Here is a 21,913-nt window from a genome sequence, read left to right as displayed (position 1 = left end):
TTTGTCGCATGGAATTATTTCCTCTTGACAGGAGAGAGAGAGAGAGAGAGAGAGAGAGAGAGAGAGAGAGAGAGAGAGAGAGAGAGAGAGAGAGAGAGAGAGAGAGAGAGAGAGAGAGAGAGAAAACGCAACAGGTACTTTAAATTGCCATCTGATTGACGAGCAAGTTTTATTTGTTTTGAAAAAGAGGAACACTAACAAGAAACACTGGAATCTCTGCCACTTCCTGGTGGTGGAGACCTTTAGTAGTCTGTGGGCGAGAGCGAGGGAGCTTAGAATGAAGGGCGTGGATATTGCAGGTGTTGGATATGTAAATTAAAGGTGAACGAGGGTGCTAGCAGATAAGGACTCGTGCCTGTGAAGGGTGATACTGGGCTAATGGTTGTGGTGGTAGTGGAAGTGGTAGTGTGTGGTAGTGGTGATGGTGGCGGTAGCTGAGGCGAGGGTCAGAGCAGCATATATGTTATTTACCAGAGTGACTCCTCCTGTGTGTCTGTCAGAATGAACTTAATCAATGATGAATGAAGGTGGGAGCCTCGCGCCACTTGAGGTCTCGAGGACAGAGGAAAGTTGTTGGTTAGGACACGCTGACGCTACCTCTGTTATGGCCAAAGTTACCGTAAAAGTATATTTCTCGAGAAGGAAGGCGAGGGGGACTTGTTCCTCGCATGTGTACTTGGACATTCTGAAAGTTCATGGGATTTACTACGTCTCTTGTCCTTCTTTTGATGTGCGTCGGGCGTGTAGGTGTTGTGGGAGTACTTATTTTTCTCAAGTTGGGTACACGCAGAGGGTGGAATAAATTCTCCGGTGATGGTATGGCTATTCTAATTTCATGTTATTCTCTCGATACTGTGAGTGTTTTTTCTTCAATATTATACGAAATATTACACATTGACATCTATTTTTCCCTCAAGAACCGCATCCACTATTGAGTTCTATGTAAATTTGGGATGCGTGTTACGAACCTTCATTTAACTTTCACCAACAAAACCCACCTTGATGCATTTTCCATCCTATCATCCAGAATTCATGCACATGTGCGACCCTCTCAACTCCTCAACTCCCGCCTGACACCTTGCTCATCCTCACTCGTCATCCCCTTCCTCGTCACTGCCCTCACTCTTCGCACCATCCAGACTTTATCTACTCGTTCGTCACCTGTCCGCACACAACTTCACCCTTCGCATAGGTTTTTCCCCTACGTCCCTTCGTCATGATCCCTTGTCTCCCCCAAAGGTGACTCACCTACGACCTTGAGGGAGACGGTGAAGGTCCTGATGGGCTTGGTAGTGATCTGGCACTCGTAATTCCCTTGGTCCCGCAGCTCAACTTGCTTCACTCGCAGCGTCCACTCAGTGCTGGATGGCTGGTGGATCGCCTCGAAGCGGAGGTCCGTCGTGTAGGTATAGCGGCCCACGGTCAGGATCCGCAGGTCTTTGATCCACGACACCTGGGGGAGGATGAGGCGAGGGAAGTGTTGCGTGTTGGCGATGGAGTGAGGAAGAGAAAGAGGAAGAGGCACGTGAAACTGTTCTTGTGAGAGGGAAGCCATGATGAATTCAAAGGCAATAATATTGCAGCGCGTACATAAAGAGACGCAGGCAAGGGAAAAACACAAAGACACACAAGAGAAGACATACAGGTCGAGGGATATCACAACACTGAAGAAACGCACGGAAAGACGAAGACATGGGAGGGAAGAGAGGACGTGGAAGGAGTTCAGAAGCAAAGGAAGATAAACAGAGAAACATAAATATCGCAGAATGGAAATGAAATTTATTCCATTTATAAACACACAAAAGAGACATAAATGAACTGGCAGACATGCATGGTAATATGAAACATCATGCACACTGAAACTGTATAACGCAAAATAAGAAAGTAAAAAATAATGTGCAAAGCCTAGATAAGTTCCCTCCCCATTACAAGAAAAATAATAATATTTTACGCTGAACACAATCTCTTTTCGCTTCATCACACTAAAATCTCGCCAAGCACAGGCACACAATGTTGCTGCTCCATTTACGGCTCAAAAAGATAACATCCTCGCCTCTGTGGTGAAGAGTCTTTGGGAGCTGGTGATCAAGGGTACCCATTGCCACATTCTAGGCACACTCCTGTCCATACTTCACTTCACCTATAAACTAATTACCTTTCTATTTTGTCTGTTATGTACCTGTAGACCTTTCCTTGTATCTCAAAGATTACTCAGTACTGGCGGATTGCCGGGTTTGTCTTATATAAATCATGTTTAATTTTATCTTAGCGTTTTTCATACACTTCCAATACTTTTGATCTAATTAGTATTCAAGTCTGTGCAGGTTTTATCTAGTCACGCTTTCCTTCTTGTCATAATTCATTCCGTTTTCCCGCTTGTATACCGCACGTCGGGTATGCTGGTGCTGCAGCACTGTGTGTTGTACATAAGTGTTGCCGCATCTCAGGATATGGATGTCCCTGCCCTGCATAGTCTCCCGCTACCTTGTGGGATAGGCTCTTGTGAGAATCAAAGGTTATGGGACCACACCCAGACAGAAAAGGCGCAAATGTAGAGTGGGAGAGGCGGGCAAGGATTGTAAACTTGACCCAGCAGAAACCTCAGTGCTTTCGCTGATCAGTTGTCTTGACGTTATCCTGCTGCCATTGTTCTGGGATGACTCCGAAAGATGGATTGGATGATTTATGGCAAATACCAATTTCTATATTCTTCTCTAGGTATACTCGGAAAGTTCTCAGTGTGATGGTAATTTGCAAAGTGAGACAATAACAGACATTCGGTCCTGCTGAAAATACCAAGCAGCACTATTTAGAGATGGCCTGCCTGCCGTGAATAAAAATAAAACAGTGTATCCTTATTGAATTCCTGGCCTTAGCGTACATAGAACTGCTTGCTGGAATGTTCGTCCTTTAGCTTCTGAATCCATCCTGCAGATCATGTTCTTCTACCTCTGTCCGTCATTACTCCCTTTTATTTTGTTCCTTTACCCCTCCCTCGCCTTCTCTTTCTCCCATCCCTTCGTGCAAATCTTACCGATTTGTCACTCTTGGCGGCGTGAACAATACAGGTGAGCGTTGCCGTCTTGCCCAGGTAGGCGGTATAGGTTGGGGACATGGAGGCGTCGAAATAAGGCTCCTCTTCAATGTCTTCGCCGTCCTCGTCCAATCGGCCATCCTCGTCCTCCTCTTCGTCTTCCGCCACGCCCGTAAGTCTGATGTAGGAGCTTGGCGTCCCCTCAGTAATCCCTGCGAGAGGGTAGGCAACTTCCACTTCCTCTGGTCCTCCGCTGGCACTCGCCGCTAGGGCTCCTGAGGAAGAGGGGAGATAAAACGCATGAGAACGGAATGAGGAAGAACACATAATGAATTAAAAAGATAGAAATATCTGAGACAACGGGGAAGGGAAGCATATAAAGCGAAAAACGAAAGGAAACGCCAGAAGGGACGGAAAGGGGGAGAGAAAACAACACAGTGAATAGGAAAGGGGAACTTCTGAGAAGAGGAAGAGAAACCAGTGAAAGGAAACAGACACGGGTTGTAAAGGGAAAACGCCTCAGGGGCCAGGTACAGGGAAACACCTGAGGGGAATGGGAAGAGGAAATTCGAGAATAAAAATTACTAGAGGGTAAAGCAAGATAACCTCCTGAGGGGAGAGTAAGCGGAAACAATTGAAGGGAGGCCAAACACCGGAGTAAGAAGGAAGGCAAAGCTGTTACTGAAAAGGTTTTAGCTCGCCACGCCTTCTTCCTCCTTCATCGGACATGTGGGTGAAGGAGGGAAGAGGGCGATGGGAGGGGGGAGAGGGGGAGAGAAGATGAAGTAGGAAAGGAGAGGAAATATCTAGATTATTGTTTGATTTCTGGTATTTTCTCCCGTTCCGGTCTGGAAAATGCGAGCAGTTTGTTTATGTGCTGGAAAAAGAGTAAGAAATAAAAAAAAAGGAGAATGAGGAGTAGGACGAAAAGGAGGCAGAGATGGAAAATGTGCGTCGTTTATCAAAGGTGGATTTGAAGTTCTTTCTTCTCTTTATTTCAAATGGTGGCTTGAAATGCGGGGAAGGACGAGATATACGGAGGTGTTGTAGAGCGTGTCTTTGTATAGAGTAGAGGAGAATGAGATGAGAGCGGGTAAGGCGGAGACAAAGGAAGAAGAGCTTAAGAGATAAAGAAAAAAAAATACTAGCACGTAGAAGTGAAAAATAAAGGAAATGAGAGTGCGTTGGGATTATTTGAGTAGGCTTGGATTCACGCCATTGATGAAAGGAAGAAAAAGAATGTGAAGCAGTACGTGGAGGTGAAGGAGAAAAAGGAAATGAATGTGGGCTGGGAGTATGACGTGGAACCAATCTCAGAACCACGCCATTGATGAATGGAAGGAAAAGAAACTAGTACGTGGTGAAGAGAATAAAAGAAATGACTGTGGGCTGGGAACATCACTTGAGTAGCCTTGGAATCGCGCCATTGATGAAGGGAAAGAGATTAGTACATGGAGGCGAAGGGGAAAAAAAAAAGGAAATGAATGCGCTGGGAACATCATTTTGAGTAGCTTTGGAGTGACGCCCTTGATAGAAGGAAGGAAAAGAAACTTGTGCGTGGAGATGAGGGAGATTAAAGGAGATGAGTGCGTACTGGGAACATCACCTGAGAAATGGTCTTGGATTCATGTCATTCCCAGGTAATAATAGTTCAGGGGTCATTGGGTTCATTGTCTCAATTTGGGCTTGAAAGGTGTCAAGGGCAAGACTCCTTAAAGAAGAGGACAGGATGCGATGGCTCTTAGATTTTCAAGTAGTATATTTGTGTGTCAGGGGTAAAACTCCTTAAACAAGAGGACAAGATGCGATGGCTCTTAGATTTTCAAGTAGTATATTTGTATTTGCATCTAGTCAACTTTAGCATCACGAATCAATATTCTAAAGCGGAGTTGTTGATACAATGTATTTTTTTCTATTTGAAGTAGCAAAATGTGTCAAGAGAAATAGCCTTGATATGGCAAAATTGTTATGAATTATTGTTATTGTCGTTGTCATAGTTTGTGTGTTAGTTTTCTGTTTGTTTTTCTCATTGTTTTTGTTGCTGTCGCTGGTTATGTTTTCACTTTCCTGTCACAGTCCCTGGTCTTACTATTTCGAGTTCCCAATCTGTTCGTTTCTTGCAGTCTGCTCTTTGAAGGCAATGCGGAATATTTGAAAACTCGCCATTGTGTTCCTCTCACTTCTCTCCTCGCCTTCATTCACTACCAAACTCTCTCCCTCTCTGCCTGTAAAGTTTCCACCGGTCTTGGGAAACCATTCAGCATTTTTAGATGGGGGGTATCCAGGGAAATAGTAAAATCCAGCTGAATGGTTTGTGTTAAGGCAAAATAGTAGGAGCAATGTTACGTGGAAATTTACATACAGCAGAGTAAAATGTTGAATGCTGCGCTGTTACTGTAAAAAGGAAATAAATGTTTTTATACATTGATCACTGTAAAATGGATGGCAGAAAGGATAAATAGCTGGAATAATTATTCGTGAGGATAAATAGAGGAACATACAGAACAAGTAACAAGATGAACCACTGAGGGAACACGTCCATCGAACAACAGGGAAAGAGAAGAGACAAAAAGTAGCATGACGTATGTAGCCTGGAGGGGAAATAAAAGAGTGCAGCACGACTCTGCCAGATCTACTGTATCGGAGGAAAAAAGCAGTTTATGGGGATGTTTGTGACGTCCATCACAGGTGCCATTTTTGAGGGGCTCTGCCAGGACGGCCGCAGCGCCATGAACCACAAAACCTGGAATCTGGACCCTGGATGTCTCAAGCCCTCGGCGAACCAACGGATCAAATTTTATCTTGCACCGGAATCCCTCACCGCCACGCTACCTCCCCATCTCCATTCCCCTTCCATGCACAACGTAAATATACTTCACCATTTTCTTCTCTCATATCTTCGACGTTGCGCTACGCTCGCCAGTATAAACCAGATCTGCAAATCCTCGACAGATGCCAGGCCGAGGTGAAAGGAAGAAAAATCCTCCAAAGATTTTGCACGAATACTCCGCTAGAGGATCGGCATGCGAGGCGGGAGGAGAACCATACCTGACGCTGGCCTAGACGAGGTGAAAAGTCTGGTGCTGCTGCTGCTGCTGCTGCTGCCGCTGGTCAGTAGGCATTTACGAGCCTTGCCAGATCGATATTCTCTCAAGAAGATCGTATTATAGTAAAACTATGATAATATTTGGTCTTTCTCTTTTTATTTAATTTTATCATGTAATTTTCAATAATGTCCTCTTATCCTCCTCTCCATCTCTTTCCTCACATCCGGTACTCTCCGCTTTCCTGCTTCCTTTTCTCTGTCTGTGCTACACCCTTCCAACCTCTACACTAAAACACTGTGGCAGCTTGTGTTAGGTTGCCCTGACAGCAAAACAGAGCAAGATTGCGTGCCTTCAAGTTGGCTACGAGGCAGTGCTTGCAGTGGCTAAGGAAAGGCGGAAATAGGAAAACCAGAGACCCTCCAGATGAGGAAGGAGGCGATGACGGAAGAAGGACGAGACGAAAGGCTGAGTGCGATAAGGATGATGGTGGAGAGAGAGAGAGAGAGAGAGAGAGAGAGAGAGAGAGAGAGAGAGAGAGAGAGAGAGAGAGAGAGAGAGAGAGAGAGAGAGAGAGAGAGAGAGAGAGAGAGAGAGAGAGTGTGTGTGTGTGTTTTAAAGAAACGTCTAAACACAACACAAATACAAAGGATTAAGCGCAGAAAATATGTAGATTTTTTCTTAGCTATAAAACTACGAAATTTTTTCTCTCTCTCTCTCTCTCTCTCTCTCTCTCTCTCTCTCTCTCTCTCTCTCTCTCTCTCTCTCTCTCTCTCTCTCTCTCTCTCTCTCTCTCTCTCTCTCTCTCTCTCTCTCTCTCTCTCTCTCTCTCTCTCTCTCTCTCTCTCTCGCACACAAACATGTCACCCAGACCTTCTAGCAGCAACACACACATCGCGCCCTCCCTCGCAGTATCTTCACACCACCGCGGGCGAGAGCGAACTGAACTAGGGCAGCGCATGGGGCGGAACTGGAGCCGCCCACGGTAATGGAAAGCAGTCACGAGGGGACAATAATGATAAGGCGGAGATATATGTGGTCGCATTAGAGATAACGTTGTGCATTAATGAGGGAAAATACGGTATGGTCTAGATAAGCACCGTCAGTATATAGCGAATCTATTGATAAGAGAAATGTTCTTAGTTTTTTTTTTTTTTGCTTTAGTATTTCTTGTATTTTTTTTTAAGTCGAGGTGATGAAATGTAATTGGAGGAAAGGATGAAGAATGGGTTTGGAGGTGAGATAAATGACCAGAGAGAAGGAAATAGCAGGAGGGAGAGGAAGGTGCTGACTGATGTGTTTGATCATGAGAGAGAGAGAGAGAGAGAGAGAGAGAGAGAGAGAGAGAGAGAGAGAGAGAGAGAGACAGAGAGAGAGAGAGAGAGAGAGAAAATTCTTCATGATGGGACCTTGGGAAGTCTGCCCTCAGTCTTTGGGGAATACAAAATAACCTAATCTCTCTCTTCATTACAGGGTTTCCGGTTTGAATAAATCACAATTAGGCAGTCAGGACTAACACTAATACCGTAATGGATCTTTTACGGAACGCACCCACATGGCGCCTTAAAATCCCCGGGAATCTTTGGCTAAAAGGGAATGCCAAGTACTGGTAGGCAGATACTGGTTGTGTAATTGTAAAGGGTGATTTTTGTCAATAAATCGAGAAATGTTGGCGATAACTGGTCAAATATTAAAAGGTAAACAGCAAGTATTAATGTGTAAAGTGTCTAGGAATTGGTAAATATTGGTTATGTAATTGTAAAGGATGAATTTTATGAAATGACTATTGACAATCTAATATAAACGACAAGTAATAATTTATAAGCAGCAGATGGAGAGGAGCTGGTGAGGAACAGTGACTAAAGTGATTTGTGAAGTGACTAGGAGGCAGTGCATGATGAACTGACTCGGTGCTTTTGAAGGAAGGTGGTTACGCCCAGGTAAAGCCTCGGATTGTATACAGACCAAGGTTTAGTTCGTGCCTTTCTCTAACATACGCGTGGGTGCTTGCCTGTGTTAGCCTACTGGTGCCGCTTTGTTAGAGGAACACGGAGGCGGCCTTGCCTGGCTTCCTATAGAGATCAATGTAAAGGCACCATCTGGCCGCAGCTCCACAGGTCAGATCCTTAATGGCACAACACAGCGGCGCTAACAATAACCAATAAGGGTTCACTGTTTCTTTCCCTAACTCGCTTTGTTTGCCTGCAAGCTTCGGACAGGTAATGTTGTTATTGTACCTGCAGTGAATTTTGTTTGTTATAAACTCGAATAGTATTTCTGTAGTGTTCCATGTAACGTATGTTTCTGGTATTTATTATTCAATGGAAACCAATGAAAATATTTTCTGCCTTTTTAGCTTGCTGAATCATCAGTCAGTCGCGCTGACCTATGAATCTGACCCATAAAGTCTTTTCTCTGATGTACTAAGTCCCCACGAGGAAATATAACTTAAATTCAGAGGAAAATTGAGGGAAGAAAAAAGAAAAATGGAGCGTGGGAGACACGTCTTGCCACAGACTTACTCCCTCATGTTTAACTTCGGGGAAATTAAACAGAAAATTTTACTAAATCTCAGTATTAATGAAGTTCGCCTTTACGTAAGGAACAGACCAGAACCTTTCTTTCCTTTCCATGTTGTCAGTAGTGGGGGAGTGTTTGTCACTGTTACATGTATTGCTAGTGCATCGTAAACATTTATGTGATGTATTTGTTTGGTCGATGTATTGTTTATTATCCAGTTTGAGTGGTGACTGGCTTTGTGAAGCAATTATTACCGAACAGTACTGTGTGTGTGTGTGTGTGTATGTGTGTGTGTGTGTGTGTGTGTGTTTGCACGTGTGCGTGTCTGTTAAGCTTCAAAAGGAGCGGACGAATTTCCTTCAGAATGTGTGTCAATTATTCATCGTATTGGCGTGTGGGTCTAATTGCTGAAACATCGTTTGGTTGGCCGTTGTTGATAACCCTTAACTTACTGGTAGATGAAAGAGAGGAGCCTTTGTTTTGCTTCACTCCCCCAATGTGTCGTGTGATAGTAGACAATTTATCCACTGAGACGTGCTGGTGTGTGTAGTGTTTTTGGATTGAAGCTTGGTACAGTAACGGAGCACACAACTTAAAACAAAAATCAGAATTATATTAAAGATATATAAAATGCCTCAAAATTTATTCAAGAAATTGCAGCGAATACTTTTCCCGGCGTGGATTCTTGAAGGTTTACTTTGTGTGAATTTATTCCTTCACAAATGCAGAACTCTTATGGAATCCTGCCTTCATCATACATCCCATTCCCCGGCCAGTCGTGTGCGCCATGGCAGGACAACAAAACATTTTCATTGAAACTCACGGCGGCACAAAATCAGGAAATTCGTTTGGCTGCTGGAGGTTGTGTGTCGGACGATGGTCTCGCAAACGTGTGGGAGAGGGAGGGACGGAAGGCAGATGGCTGGGATGGGAATAGCAACGCATTTTAAACCCTGTAGAAGGGGTGGAGGGGACGGGGCATGGGGAGGAGAGTAGCAAAGCATTTTAGTCCACGTAGGAGAGGAGGAGGGAGGGACATTTTTGAGTGGGCCTACATCTCTGGTGCCGGAGTGGGTAGAGTGGGTGTGTGTCGCGCCACAAAGGTAAAGTGGGAGGAGGCAGAAACACAATTAGTGGACAGCTTTGATCTACGTGAGGCTCAGGAGTGTACTAGGGCGGCTCGTGTGTCATCGAGTCCCTGTCAGGAGATGAGCACTTTTCGTGGAGAGACGTGACTTATGTGACCCTACTCAGGCTGGCGAGTTGCTTCGTTATTTACACTCTGAGCGTTTGAATCATCGCATTTGCTCTCCACTCCCTTTTATCAGTAGGATTTAACGATGATTGTGTTTGGAAAGCGGGAGACTCTATCGGGGCCGAGCTTACAGGACAGGTCACTGAGGAAAACAAGTGCAAAAAAAGTAAATCGGGTCAGGTGACACTCTCCTTGCAAATATGCTGTTTTTAGCTAAGTATATAATAATGGTAATAGATAATTGTAACAGTTATAAGATAAATAACAATACACATGCAGTAGTATTAGCCGGAGCTTGTCGCATTGACCCCTCGCCGCGAAATCCATGAAGTCGTCTACGTTTGCTGAGTACGTTGTTATTATTATTACTATTATTTATGTATATTTCTAATTTGAAAGTGAGATCGTTTCAATTTAGTGATAATTGTATGTGTCATATATTTTCTCCTAATTGCTACTTTTGTGTATGTGTGTGGCGGGGAGGAGGAGAGGGAGCGGCATGCTTTCCATAGTACCTTGTAAATTTCTGCTACCTGTTAACTTCGCTTTCTACTTAACCCTAACCCAAACTTAGGGTGGAAGGGTAATTGTTGTAAAGGTATGAGATGGAGTTAATTCACGCGATGGTAGCAGCTAGATAAGGGAGAGAGAGAGAGAGAGAGAGAGAGAGAGAGAGAGAGAGAGAGAGAGAGAGAGAGAGAGAGAGAGAGAGAGAGAGAGAGAGAGAGAGAGAGAGAGAGGGAATGACCTTTGTGATCACCGCTTCCTAATCCCAGTTACTCGGATAGAAGCTTTCATACTGATTTATTGAAACACATCTTCCATCACCACTGCCATGTACTCCTTACTATCATTTTCTTCACCACACTCATTTCCTTACCCGCGGTGTGCCAACTTCTCTGTCTTTACAGCGCATATCCATCTTTATGAATACTCCCTTACTTTCCATTCAGTTCCATTCACCTTCTAGCTTTAAGTGAACCAGGTGGAGTGAGGATTAAGGCCAGGAAAAGGTGGTGGGAGGCGAGACGGGCGGAGAGTGTGTCTTGAGGGGGTTAGGCTGAGAGTGAGCGTGGAGGGAGTGGATGGGAGTGGAAAGGAGGCAGAGAGGAGCCATGGAGAGAGCCAGACGGTGAGGAATGGGTGAAAAATTATGTCACTTTTTTATATATATATTTTTTTTATTTCTTCACTGGTCTGAATTATCTAAAGACGATAATATACGTTATGGGAGGGGAGCAGAAGGAGAGAAGGAAGGTAAGGAGGGGGAGAAGAGGAAAAATTCAATATGAATGGTCAAGGAACAAAGTAAAAGAAATTAAAGAATTGAATGAAACGCATGATTACACTAATGGAAGACTGAAATAAATTCTGAAACCGGAGAATATCAAGAAATTGCAGTTGGACGTAATGCTGCAATATAATAGTAAATGAATTTGAACTGAAATTGGATATAAATTGATAAAAAAAATATGAGAGAAATAAGAAAAAAATAGAAAGGAGGGACATTATGAAGACAGGGCACTGGAAGAGAAGGATCAAACAGAAATCTCTTCTACCATTAGGAAAAGTTAATTTGCTAAGAGGATGGAAGATAGCACAGGAATAAAAACTATTGAGGAAAGGAAGAGAGGAATAAACCTTGCTGGAGGACAGGAGAGAGAGGGTAAGAAACTGGAGAGAAAGGAGGGAAGGAGGGAGGGAAAGGGAGGAAAGTGAAGCCTCCCCTTTAAAAGTTTCTCTCCTGGAGGCCGCGTGTGCAAGACCCATGAGACTTACTCCCTGCAGCATCTGTTACCTGACCCAGGTGTTGACCTTCGCTCAGGACGTCACCTCTCACACCACCCACTGCTTCTTGCCCAGGCTACTAGTCAACGTGGTGACCTTCCCTCAGGACGCCACCTCTCACACCACCCGCTGCTTCTTGGCCAGGCCACTAATTATTGTGTTGACCCTCGCTCAGGCCGTCACCTCTCATACCACCCGCCGCTTCTTGGCCAGGCCACTAATCATTGTGTTGACCCTCGCTCAGGACGTTCGTCACCTCTCACACCACCCTCTGCTTCTTGGTCGAGCTACTAATTAGTGTGGGAAAGTTGTTCACAATATGATCATTCAACCATATTGATATTATAAAATGTTGTTGGTATGCAAGATAGACGACACACGTTCACAACACATCCCTATCCGGACTGGAGTTTTATCTGACAGCTGTGAGCAACGTGCGTTGCACGCTTGTCACGTGTGTGCGGTTTTCACCGTTGAAAAGTCAACGTTCATTGCCACTTTGAGTCAAGAATGAAGCATAATGCAATCCTTTTCGTGTTATTTAATGCTATTTGCTACTACAAAACTCTGAGTTTGTCTGATATAGTATTTACTCAAGTGACAAACATAGTATTCTGTATGTAGGAAAGGGTCATATCTAATGGATGGAGGTAACCCTTTTTGTCACCCTGGACAGCCATGGAGGAGAGCCTCCCCCCACACACACTCAACACGTATTTTTGTTATTGGTTGAGACAGGAGACTGGAGAGCTGATGGGCAATAGTCATGACAGCCTTATTCATCCTTGTTTACTATTCTCCATTGAGAGAGAGAGAGAGAGAGAGAGAGAGAGAGAGAGAGAGAGAGAGAGAGAGAGAGAGAGAGAGAGAGAGAGAGAGAGAGAGAGAGAGAGAGAGAGAGAGAGAGAGAGAGAGAGAGAGAGAGAGAGAGAGGATCCCAAAAGCAGGTGAATACGAAAAAAAAACTTCTCAAGCCCTCCAAAACACCAACGTTGTTCTACGCATCCAAATTTTCCTAGACTTCCAAAACTTGGTCGTGTTTCTCCCCATTTGGAGTTTGTGTCCTGTCCTTGTTGCACTTTATTGAGAGTTTCGCCACTTCTGCGAGGAACGAAACGGTAAATTTGCGTCGGCCTGGGAGAAGAAGGTTGGGGAGACGGTCGACAGGGGAGGAGAAAGAGAAAGGGAAGGAAAATAGGCCGCTGGAAGTAGTCGGGTGAGGGGATAAAAGACAGAATTAGGAGGAGAAGAGATTTCGGAATGAGGTTGAGTTGAGGCGAGGTAATCAATTGTGTTGGAAGCGAAAAGAAAGGGTCTCTCTCTCTCTCTCTCTCTCTCTCTCTCTCTCTCTCTCTCTCTCTCTCTCTCTCTCTCTCTCTCTCTCTCTCTCTCTCTCTCTCTCTCTCTCTCTCTCTCTCTCTCTCTCTCTCCCCGCATTGCTGTACGTAAATACAAGTTGCAAATGAAGTTAACCGGCTAAGCACGGTTCTGATGTTGGTGGTGTGCGAATGAGGGTCAGTTGTAATGCCGGTGGTAGTGATGGTAGTAGTGGGAGCTGGGCCACTGTTGCTGGGAGTTACAGGCGTTAAACTGTGGTGCTTGTAATGTTGTTGACGCTTGTGATGGAAGGCAAGACAAGGGACAATGGCGTGAAAACAGTGGGTGCAGGGCAGTAATGGCGGCGCTGATGATACGTTCCTCGGAATTTGCATGAGGAACAGCCAAAACAAAAAAACAAAAAATGTCTGTCCGTCTGCCTGCATGCGTCTCTCTCTCTCTCTCTCTCTCTCTCTCTCTCTCTCTCTCTCTCTCTCTCTCTCTCTCTCTCTCTCTCTCTCTCTCTCTCGCGATAAATAAATCCAATTAGGTTCCAAGCTTGTGAGGGCGGGAGCAAGGAGTCTGAGATCGCCTGTACTGGAGTCAGGGCGGGGGAGCATTAACGAGAGAAATGTATGAATAGTGGAACAGGATACGGGTGTTGCTTTGTTCGAGGGTTCCTAATATTTGAGGTTCGGTGAATTTCCAGACAGCCTTTAACCATACGTCAATAACAGCCCTCGGATAAGCAGAAAAGAAGGAAAAATGGATAGGTTCTGGTTACGAAAATATATTCTGACTTGGTTTTATGTTCCTAAAGTCAACTTCTGTAGCTACTCTTATGAAATACCGCTATGGTCGTGCCTTGAAGTGGTTACGAGTAGGGTTTGCGTGCGTTTACTATCGCTGAGAGAAATGATAACGTTCTGTAAACTGTTCCGTTTAAGGAGAAATATTTGGTGTCTGGTATGCGACCTGCTTTGGACACGCACTTGGCTGTTGATCTCCAGTGAAGCAGTGCACTAAGTATTGCTTTCACTATTTCATATTATAATTATTGTGGACGGAGAGTACAGATTGGTGTCACTGAATAATGTATATTCAATTAGAGATGAAAAGCATTAATTCTCTTATATGAATGACAGTATTTGCACCACACACACACACACACACACACACACACACACACACACACACACACACACACACACACACACACACACACACACACACACACACATCCGTGCACCCTACTGACATTCCAAAACGTGATCGACGGACCGAGCGACCCACCAGCTAGTGAGAGAGAGAGAGAGAGAGAGAGAGAGAGAGAGAGAGAGAGAGAGAGAGAGAGAGAGAGAGAGAGAGAGAGAGAGAGAGAGAGAGAGAGAGTGAGTCCACTATGAGCATCTAAACTTTGTGGAAAAGAAGTCCAGAGGGGAAGAAACGTAGATCTTTAAGTCGTGGTGGATTCTACTCATTGTAGGGGAGGGAAGAAATTTAGAAAGTTCTCAATTAATGGCATTCACTTAGACCAGGGGAACTTGGGAATCTTTATGGAAATAACATTGAAAGATATTCCTCGTATTCCGCAAGTCCCTTAACGAGAAGTGTGTTGTGTGTGTGTGTGTGTGTGTGTGTGTGTGTGTGTGTGTGTGTGTGTGTGTGTGTGTGTGTTGGCAAGAGCACAAATTTGCTGCGTCCATTATACGTATGTGGACGGAAATGTATGTAAATGTGCCTATGTATTTGTATCCTTTTGTGTCTGTCTACAATCCATGTATGTTTTTCATACGTACACATATGAAAGAATGTATGTGATGCTGCCACAGGCCACATTTTCCTATGTATTTGACCATGAGGACAAACAAACCCATTATTGTGGATCCTGGCCTTCATCCCCCTCTCTCCAGCAAAGTCTATGCTCCCGTCTTCCCTACCGGGCTCTCACCTGTATCCTCTCTCCTTCTCTCTCCCTTCATCATCCTCTCACTCCCTGCTATACAGTTCTATTGACTCTCCACATTATATTATCCCTCTTTCTGTCCTTGTTTCATTCTTTTCCACTTGCAGCTTCCCCTCTCTTCTGTTACTGGGCTCACTGTCGCCTCTGTCGCTCTTCCTTTTCTCATTATTGCTAATTTCAATAAACAGCGCAAATTGGCTTGATAAACACGCTTGAACGGATATAATCGCAACGTGAAGTTAGTAATTGGTCCTGACTCGTGTTTTTTTCCTCTGCCAGGGAGTGTTGGTAGTGAGGTTCAGTAGGCCGTCAGGATGAAAACAGCCCTGATACCTGATCTGAATCATTTGCTAACTAATTTAGGGAGAGAGGTGGGGGGAGGATAGTGTATGATGAAGTTAAGGTAGAGGAAGGCAAATACAAAGGAGGGGAGGAGGGAAGAGTAAAGAATCGAAAGAATGAAGGTAAACGAATGAAGGAGAGAGAGAGAAATGGAGACTAGTAAATATGTTCTTTTTTCGTTTTGTCTTGTGGTGCTTTCTTTTTATAGTTCAGTATTAAAATTTGGCGGAGAAGGATCAGTATTTATTTATTTTCTTTTTATTTTATTTTATTTATCATTATTATTTTTTTTAATGTAGGAGGGACACCGACCAAGGGCAACAAAAATCCGATAAAAAGAAAGCCCCCCTAAGATTCCGGGCCCGAATAGGGTCCGAAGCGGTAGTCAAAAAATTGAAGGCTAAGTGTCTTGAAACCTCCCTCTAAAGGAATTCAAGTCATAGGAAGGTGGAAATGCAGAAGCAGGCAGGGAGTTCCAGGGAGTTGTTTATTAATAGGATTTACTAACAGAAGGGAAGGTAAGGGTTGTGTGTGTGTGTGTGTGTGTGTGTGTGTGTGTGTGTGTGTGTGTGTGTGTGTGTGTGTGTGTGTGTGTGTATCAAAGGCGTTTGTAGTTTTGGGCCAGCAAGTCAAAGAAAGACCAGGATGTCGGCATTGTCATATTCAGTGTGGGATTACCCTCGACACGCTGGCCGGGAATGTTTTGAAAAATTTTAAAGGAGAGACACCTTCTTGCTTCGGGAGACTCGCTTTTTGTGTATATATTGTATACGTGTATTTTTGAGTTAAGCTTTTGTTTTTTCTTTCTTTCTTTTGTTGATTCATCTTATGAGTTTTCTTCCCCTCTCGTTGGTCATGCTTCCTTTTGTTTCGTTTTCTTTTGTCTTAGGCGGTGTTATATTAGATTACCTTGTTTTGTTTTCTCAGATTTTTTTCCATGCTCTCTCTTTTTTTTTGCGTCTCGTGTTTAGTTTGTCTCGTTTTGCCTCGCGTTGCGTTTCGTTCCGTTGCGTGTTATGATATGTCTTACTTGCGTCTTGTCATGCAAGGTGTTCTTGCTTCGTTTCCCTTGATGGGGTGTTATCATCCTCTGCATATGTATCGCTATATTTTAGTATTCCACGTAGCTAACTCATATTTTCTGTTTGCCATATTCATTTTGTTTGTGAAGTCCACGACTGCGACACGAGACGAACGAGCAATTTAGATGAATTAAGTTTTTAAAAAATCTTGACGTATAACAAAACCTATAAGCTACTGCTGAAAGAGAAGCGTTGGTGTTGAGTAAGACAGAAAACTGTGTAAGTGTAAATGGAAATATAGAGACCAACAAAGACACTGACTTGAGAGAGTATGGAGAGACGAGAAATTCATTTAATACCCAACACTAAAGCAAGGAGGAGGAGCTCGGGAGGATGGAAAGGAGAGTTGACCTTAGGATGTTGAAATAATCTGGAGTTAGGGTTGAATATATTAATGCTCTTACATGAACTTACTTGATAATACTTGAAAGTTATGTTGTGGAGAGCGAGTCCTTTCATAATGGTAGGGAAGACTGTGATGATGTTGTTGTTGCTTGTATTGTTATTATTATTATTATTATTATTATTATTATTATTATTATTATTATTATTATTATTATTATTATTATTATTATTATCATTATCTTTATCATCATCAGCAGCAGCAGCATCAGCATATATGGCAGAGAGAGAGAGAGAGAGAGAGAGAGAGAGAGAGAGAGAGAGAGAGAGAGAGAGAGAGAGAGAGAGAGAGAGAGAGAGAGAGAGAGAGAGCAATTAAATTATTAATGTTCATCTTATTCGGGTGGAGTGTCTGTTCGGATGTCACACTGTAGATGAAGATATGGTGCCAACGTATTCATATTCACTGCTCCTTATCCCTAGCGTATAATAGTTCTTCATCTAGTCGTTTATAGAGAGGTAACACATTTAGGCAGGGTGGGTGAGAGGAGGAATGTCATTGTCCTAAGTGAGGGGTGGCGCTAAGAGAAGGAGAACGGTGCAGGAATCTAAAGGGTGGTGGTAAAAGGGGAAGATGCGGGACAGAAAAGTAAGAGGAATGTGAGGAATTACAAATGTAAGAGGAAGAATGAAGGTGTAAGATAAGGGTGATGAGGGGAAGGGAGGGGAAAATATGAGAGGGTGAGACTAAATGGAGGGAAGAATGTAGGAATGCAGGGGGTGAGTGAGGAGAATGAAGATGAAGGAGGGAAAGTGAAAGGAATATGAAGGGAAGGGGAAGAAAAAGGGAGATAAAAGAGCGAGGGGAACACGGAGATATGAGAATGAGAGATATAAATACGAAAAAAAAAGAAAACCTAAAGAAAAGTGGGTGGAAGTTAAGGGAATACGAAGGTGGAAAGTGGAAAAGTAGGGGGAAGATGAGGGAGAGATTAGGGTAGGATGGGTAAGGGCAAAGTCGTAGGTAAAGTTTGTGATGTGGCAGGATATGGGTGAAGCCTAAAAGATAGCCCAGGAGATGGACCAGATTAGGGACAGAGCAGACACGGGAAGGCCATCCACACACCCTGAAAGAAAAACACCATTGCGCAGTACACTTTTTTTTCCCCTAATGGTTATTTTTCGCAGCAGCATCACCATTGCAGTTACCATTACGTAAAGCTCCTCCTTCATTTTCTTCACGTTGCCTCCCTCCTCTTCTCCTCGAGGCATTCATCTAAAAAATAAACTAATTAACCTGTTTTCTTGTCACCAGTGGCCCTTCATGTTGCGTCCCACCCAAAAAAATATGATATTATTTCGTTCCACTTTTCTAACGCAGCAACACATTGCAAGCCTCCGCGTCAGGGTTCCTCGGATTCTTTTGCTACCTATTGTTCGGAAAGAAAATCTGGAAATTAATTTAATCTCATAACGTGAATTCTTGGACAAGGCACTGTAATCACATTTCCAATTTTGTTGATTTTAGAACACAAAACTTAAATGAGAGATAAATGTTCTATCATATGTTTTAAACTAAAATCCTGAAAGGATATTGGTGCAGTAACCTGATCCGTCTAACTTTCCGTAAATGGAGTCTTGAATTTATCTAACTTGACAATTTGATCTAACCCAATCCTGCCCTCGTGGAGGCGCGCAAGACATTCAGGAAACGAAGTGGCGCAGAGATGGTTCTTGGATAAGGCCAGAGTAGACCTTTGGAGTAAGACCAGGCAGGAATAAGCAGCAGGTGGAGAGCGTAACGACGTACTCTGCAAAGGTTTTCGATAATTGCCGAAGGTTGGGATAAGTGACAGAATATTGAGACGGAAAAAAGAGGCACGACACGTTGAAGGGAAGCCAGTCAGTAACGAAGTCCCGCAGAAGCCAAAGACATAAAGCCGAGATCCGACGGCGGTAATTTTGGGTGAAAACTACTGGACGTCTACCATGATCCCCTCTTATAGATTATTGGGAAAGCATTAAGTCTGGATGATATCATTAATCCCCACATGATTGCAGCCCTCCGTGCATCAAAGGACTAATAAAAGAAAGATGAAGGAGAAGGAGGAGAGGAAGCCATTACTCACCTATTACACACAATGAGAGAAGCATGATGGTATTGTCGCGATGGGTAATGAGTGTGAGATATTGATTCACAGTGATGCTTGCTTCTCGATCCTCAGCAACCTTCAACCTCACCTTAGCTCACTACCCAGGTGTCTTCGGGGTCAATACAGTGCCAGAGCACGTGACACCAAGGTGGGAATCACACGCACGCGAGACACTAGTAAAATGATATATATAACAGTTGATAAATACAACAATGTTTGTGATCATGTGGTTGTTCTGGCAAACACAACCTTTGCCATGGAGTCAGAGAAAACAAATGTTCCGAATTATTCCTTGTCTTGGAAGCAACATTTCTAAGCTATTATAAATTATTCCTTGGTCTGAAGTAAGCAGAAGAGAGGGCCGGCGCAGGCGGGGCCGAGAAGGCGTTTGTGGTTCTTGAAAACACTCACTTGTCTTTTGTTCTCTCGGCCTCGTTAAGTATTGCAGCCGGCCGCCACGAGCCGCCGAGCATAGGCCATAGAGGCGTGAATCTCCCTTATTACTTACTTAACTTTTTCATCTCCACACTCTATTCTTGTTAGGTGGCACTTACAAGCGTCCCGTTACACACACTCGACAGGGAAAACAGTACGTGCAGGTGTCATGATCGCACTGCTAATGTACCGCGTAGGTTGCGAGAGTATCATGATGCTGGAGTGAACGATATTCCTCGGTAGTCGGGATTCAGACGCGGAGGAGACCCAGTTGTCTGCGTGCAGAGGGCGGCGAGAGAGTGTCGCGAGTACGTCCTTCCTCCACGCTTGCCGGAGCTACACTGCCTCTGACCTGCCCACCAGACACAGTGCCTCGCCTCGCCTCGCCTCGCCTGGCTCTCTCGACGGTCCGCCTCCCACTTCCCACCGACCGACCCTGTGCCTACGAGTTCAGTTGCTACACTTGGTTGAGTTTACATTCAATTAATACTGGAAGTTAGTGTAGTAATGGGATTCTCTCTTCATCGCTTCGAGTTTTTTGTACAACACATTTCTACACCCTCTCTCTCTCTCTCTCTCTCTCTCTCTCTCTCTCTCTCTCTCTCTCTCTCTCTCTCTCTCTCTCTCTCTCTCTCTCTCTCTCTCTCTCTCTCTCTCTCTCTCTCGTTCCCCTCCTCTACGCTTTTTCGAAAATCCTTCTTTTCTTTCTATTCTTCCTTCCTGCCTACTCACACCTCATTTATCTCCTGGACTTCCTCTCCATTACTCACTTTTTTCTGTGTCTCTTCTTGTCACTCAGCGGAGGGGACTCAGTCATAAATTGTCATTATAGGCAGGAAGGATATGGCCTATTATAATTTTTCCTTGAACCCTTTAGTGGTTTGTGGGATGATGATGGAGAAAGAGAGAGAACAACATTTAAGCATATCGTAAATTTCTAGTTGGTTACCAAGGCTTAGTGACGCCGTTTACGCAGCACTGAAGAGAGTCAAATGTGTGAGAGAAGGTTAAGTAAAAGTAGATTTTATAGTGCCAAGCGTGTCACTGGTCTGTGATTTGTGGCAGTGGTGAAAGGCAGTGGTGTACAGCTGCGTAGGAGAGAACTAATGGCGAGAGTGGAGGCTACATCGAGGAAATAAAATGATAGAGTTGCTTCAAACTGAACACTCAACACTTTCAATTCCTCCTAGAGAAAATTTGACTTCACTTGACCCGAACTGGTGCTGCGAATTGAAAGGCAGTGATGAAAAAGCCGCGTAGAAAAGCATCGACGGCGAGGCAGGAGAGAAAACAGAGGAAATAAAAATGTTACTCGTACTTTAAGCCAGACACACAACACACTTGTAATTCCCCCTAGAGAAAATTTGACCTAACCTGACCCGACCCTGGGGCTGGCATGGTATCGAGGCTCGTAATTCAAAGCGTGTATCTTTTCCTGGAACCGGCGCGGCGGGGCTGACACCATCTGGGGGCGTCGCGCGGCCCTGCCTCGTCACCCAGAGGAAAGGAAGCGAGACATTCTTTCCGTTGTCATAATTTTTCTGCACGGTCTTGTTGTTTGCCTTGTCCTATTTTTCCTTGTCGATTTGCTTTGTTAGCTGCGTTTTTCATAGAGAGAGAGAGAGAGAGAGAGAGAGAGAGAGAGAGAGAGAGAGAGAGAGAGAGAGAGAGAGAGAGAGAGAGAGAGAGAGAGAGAGAGAGAGAGTCCACATGGTTGACCTGAGATAGAAAAACTCCACATTGAGAGCGTCGTGTCATGCAAGTAATATCTCGAACTGGAGAACGAGAAAGATTAGGAAAGCGTTAAGAGATACTGCAGAAAATATTAAATACACACTCACGTTTCATGCATAAGCTTGAAATGCTCGTGCCCGTTTTTATATAAAGGTATGAGCGTGTTCATCGCAGATATGCAGTGTAGTTGGGAGTAAATTGAACATCGCTTTTATAGAATTTATCTAAAAAAATATTATATATATATATATATAGATAGATAGATAGATAGATAGATAGATAGATAGATATAGATAGATAGATAGATAGATAGATAGATAATGAGAGTAAAAGAGTTTTCCATTATTTTCTCGTTTTCGTTCATTCCGTCCGTTCCTTTATGTCTCAGCGTTAGTCTTGTAGTATTGTTTCATATTTTTCTTCCCTGCCTCACGTCATTTGTCATTTTCGTCTTATTTTTCTTCTGTCCTTGCGTTCTTTCTCCCTCGCTGCCGCCCGTGCTGCCTCGGGGAGGCTCTCTTGTAATCTAAAGCTGAATGCCATTTAATTCTCAAAGTCAAAGAACATAATGTTGATATTGTAAATTAATCATTTTTTGTGTTTTCATTATTATTATTATTTTTTTTTTTTCTGAGCGTTTCCATTTCCGTATGACTGTTTTGTATTTTATGATGATTCAGGTATGCTTCATATGTATCTTCTTTTGGCAGTTCCCTCTTCCGTGTGTGTGTGTGTGTGTGTGTGTGTGTGTAGATATAAATGTGTGTTTGCACGCTCTTCCAACCTTCTACCGCCACCTCCTCCACGCCGCCTCAGGACTTATACAAATACCACTTATTCACACAAGCGTCTCTCTGATCTCAGCCTTCACACACAGCCTCGCATTTCCTCCTTCCTTTCA

General features: G+C 43.9%; 1 protein-coding gene across 2 annotated transcripts in view; it reads right to left on the bottom strand.

Annotated features, from left to right (window-relative positions):
• LOC135090485 (zwei Ig domain protein zig-8-like) overlaps positions 1-19,696 on the bottom strand; it is a 28,019-nt gene extending 8,323 nt beyond the window's left edge. The window contains exons 1-3 of one of the 2 annotated variants that reach the window (XM_063987253.1): positions 18,820-19,696; positions 3,035-3,309; positions 1,249-1,453 (exon numbers count right to left, since the gene is read on the bottom strand). In XM_063987253.1, coding sequence (XP_063843323.1) covers positions 1,249-1,453; positions 3,035-3,309; positions 18,820-18,844 — 505 coding nt within the window. In that variant the 5' untranslated portion in view covers positions 18,845-19,696. Of the gene's footprint in view, positions 1-1,248; positions 1,454-3,034; positions 3,686-18,819 lie in introns of those variants that run through there. The other variant, XM_063987252.1, reaches the window with a different exon arrangement.
• Positions 19,697-21,913: the final 2,217 nt, after the last annotated feature.

Source organism: Scylla paramamosain, chromosome 35, assembly GCF_035594125.1.
Source record: "Scylla paramamosain isolate STU-SP2022 chromosome 35, ASM3559412v1, whole genome shotgun sequence".
In the NCBI taxonomy this organism is placed as follows: Eukaryota; Metazoa; Arthropoda; class Malacostraca; order Decapoda; family Portunidae; genus Scylla; species Scylla paramamosain.
The sequence above is the reverse complement of the archived record's forward strand: the minus strand, read 5'-3'. Positions and strand labels throughout refer to the sequence as shown.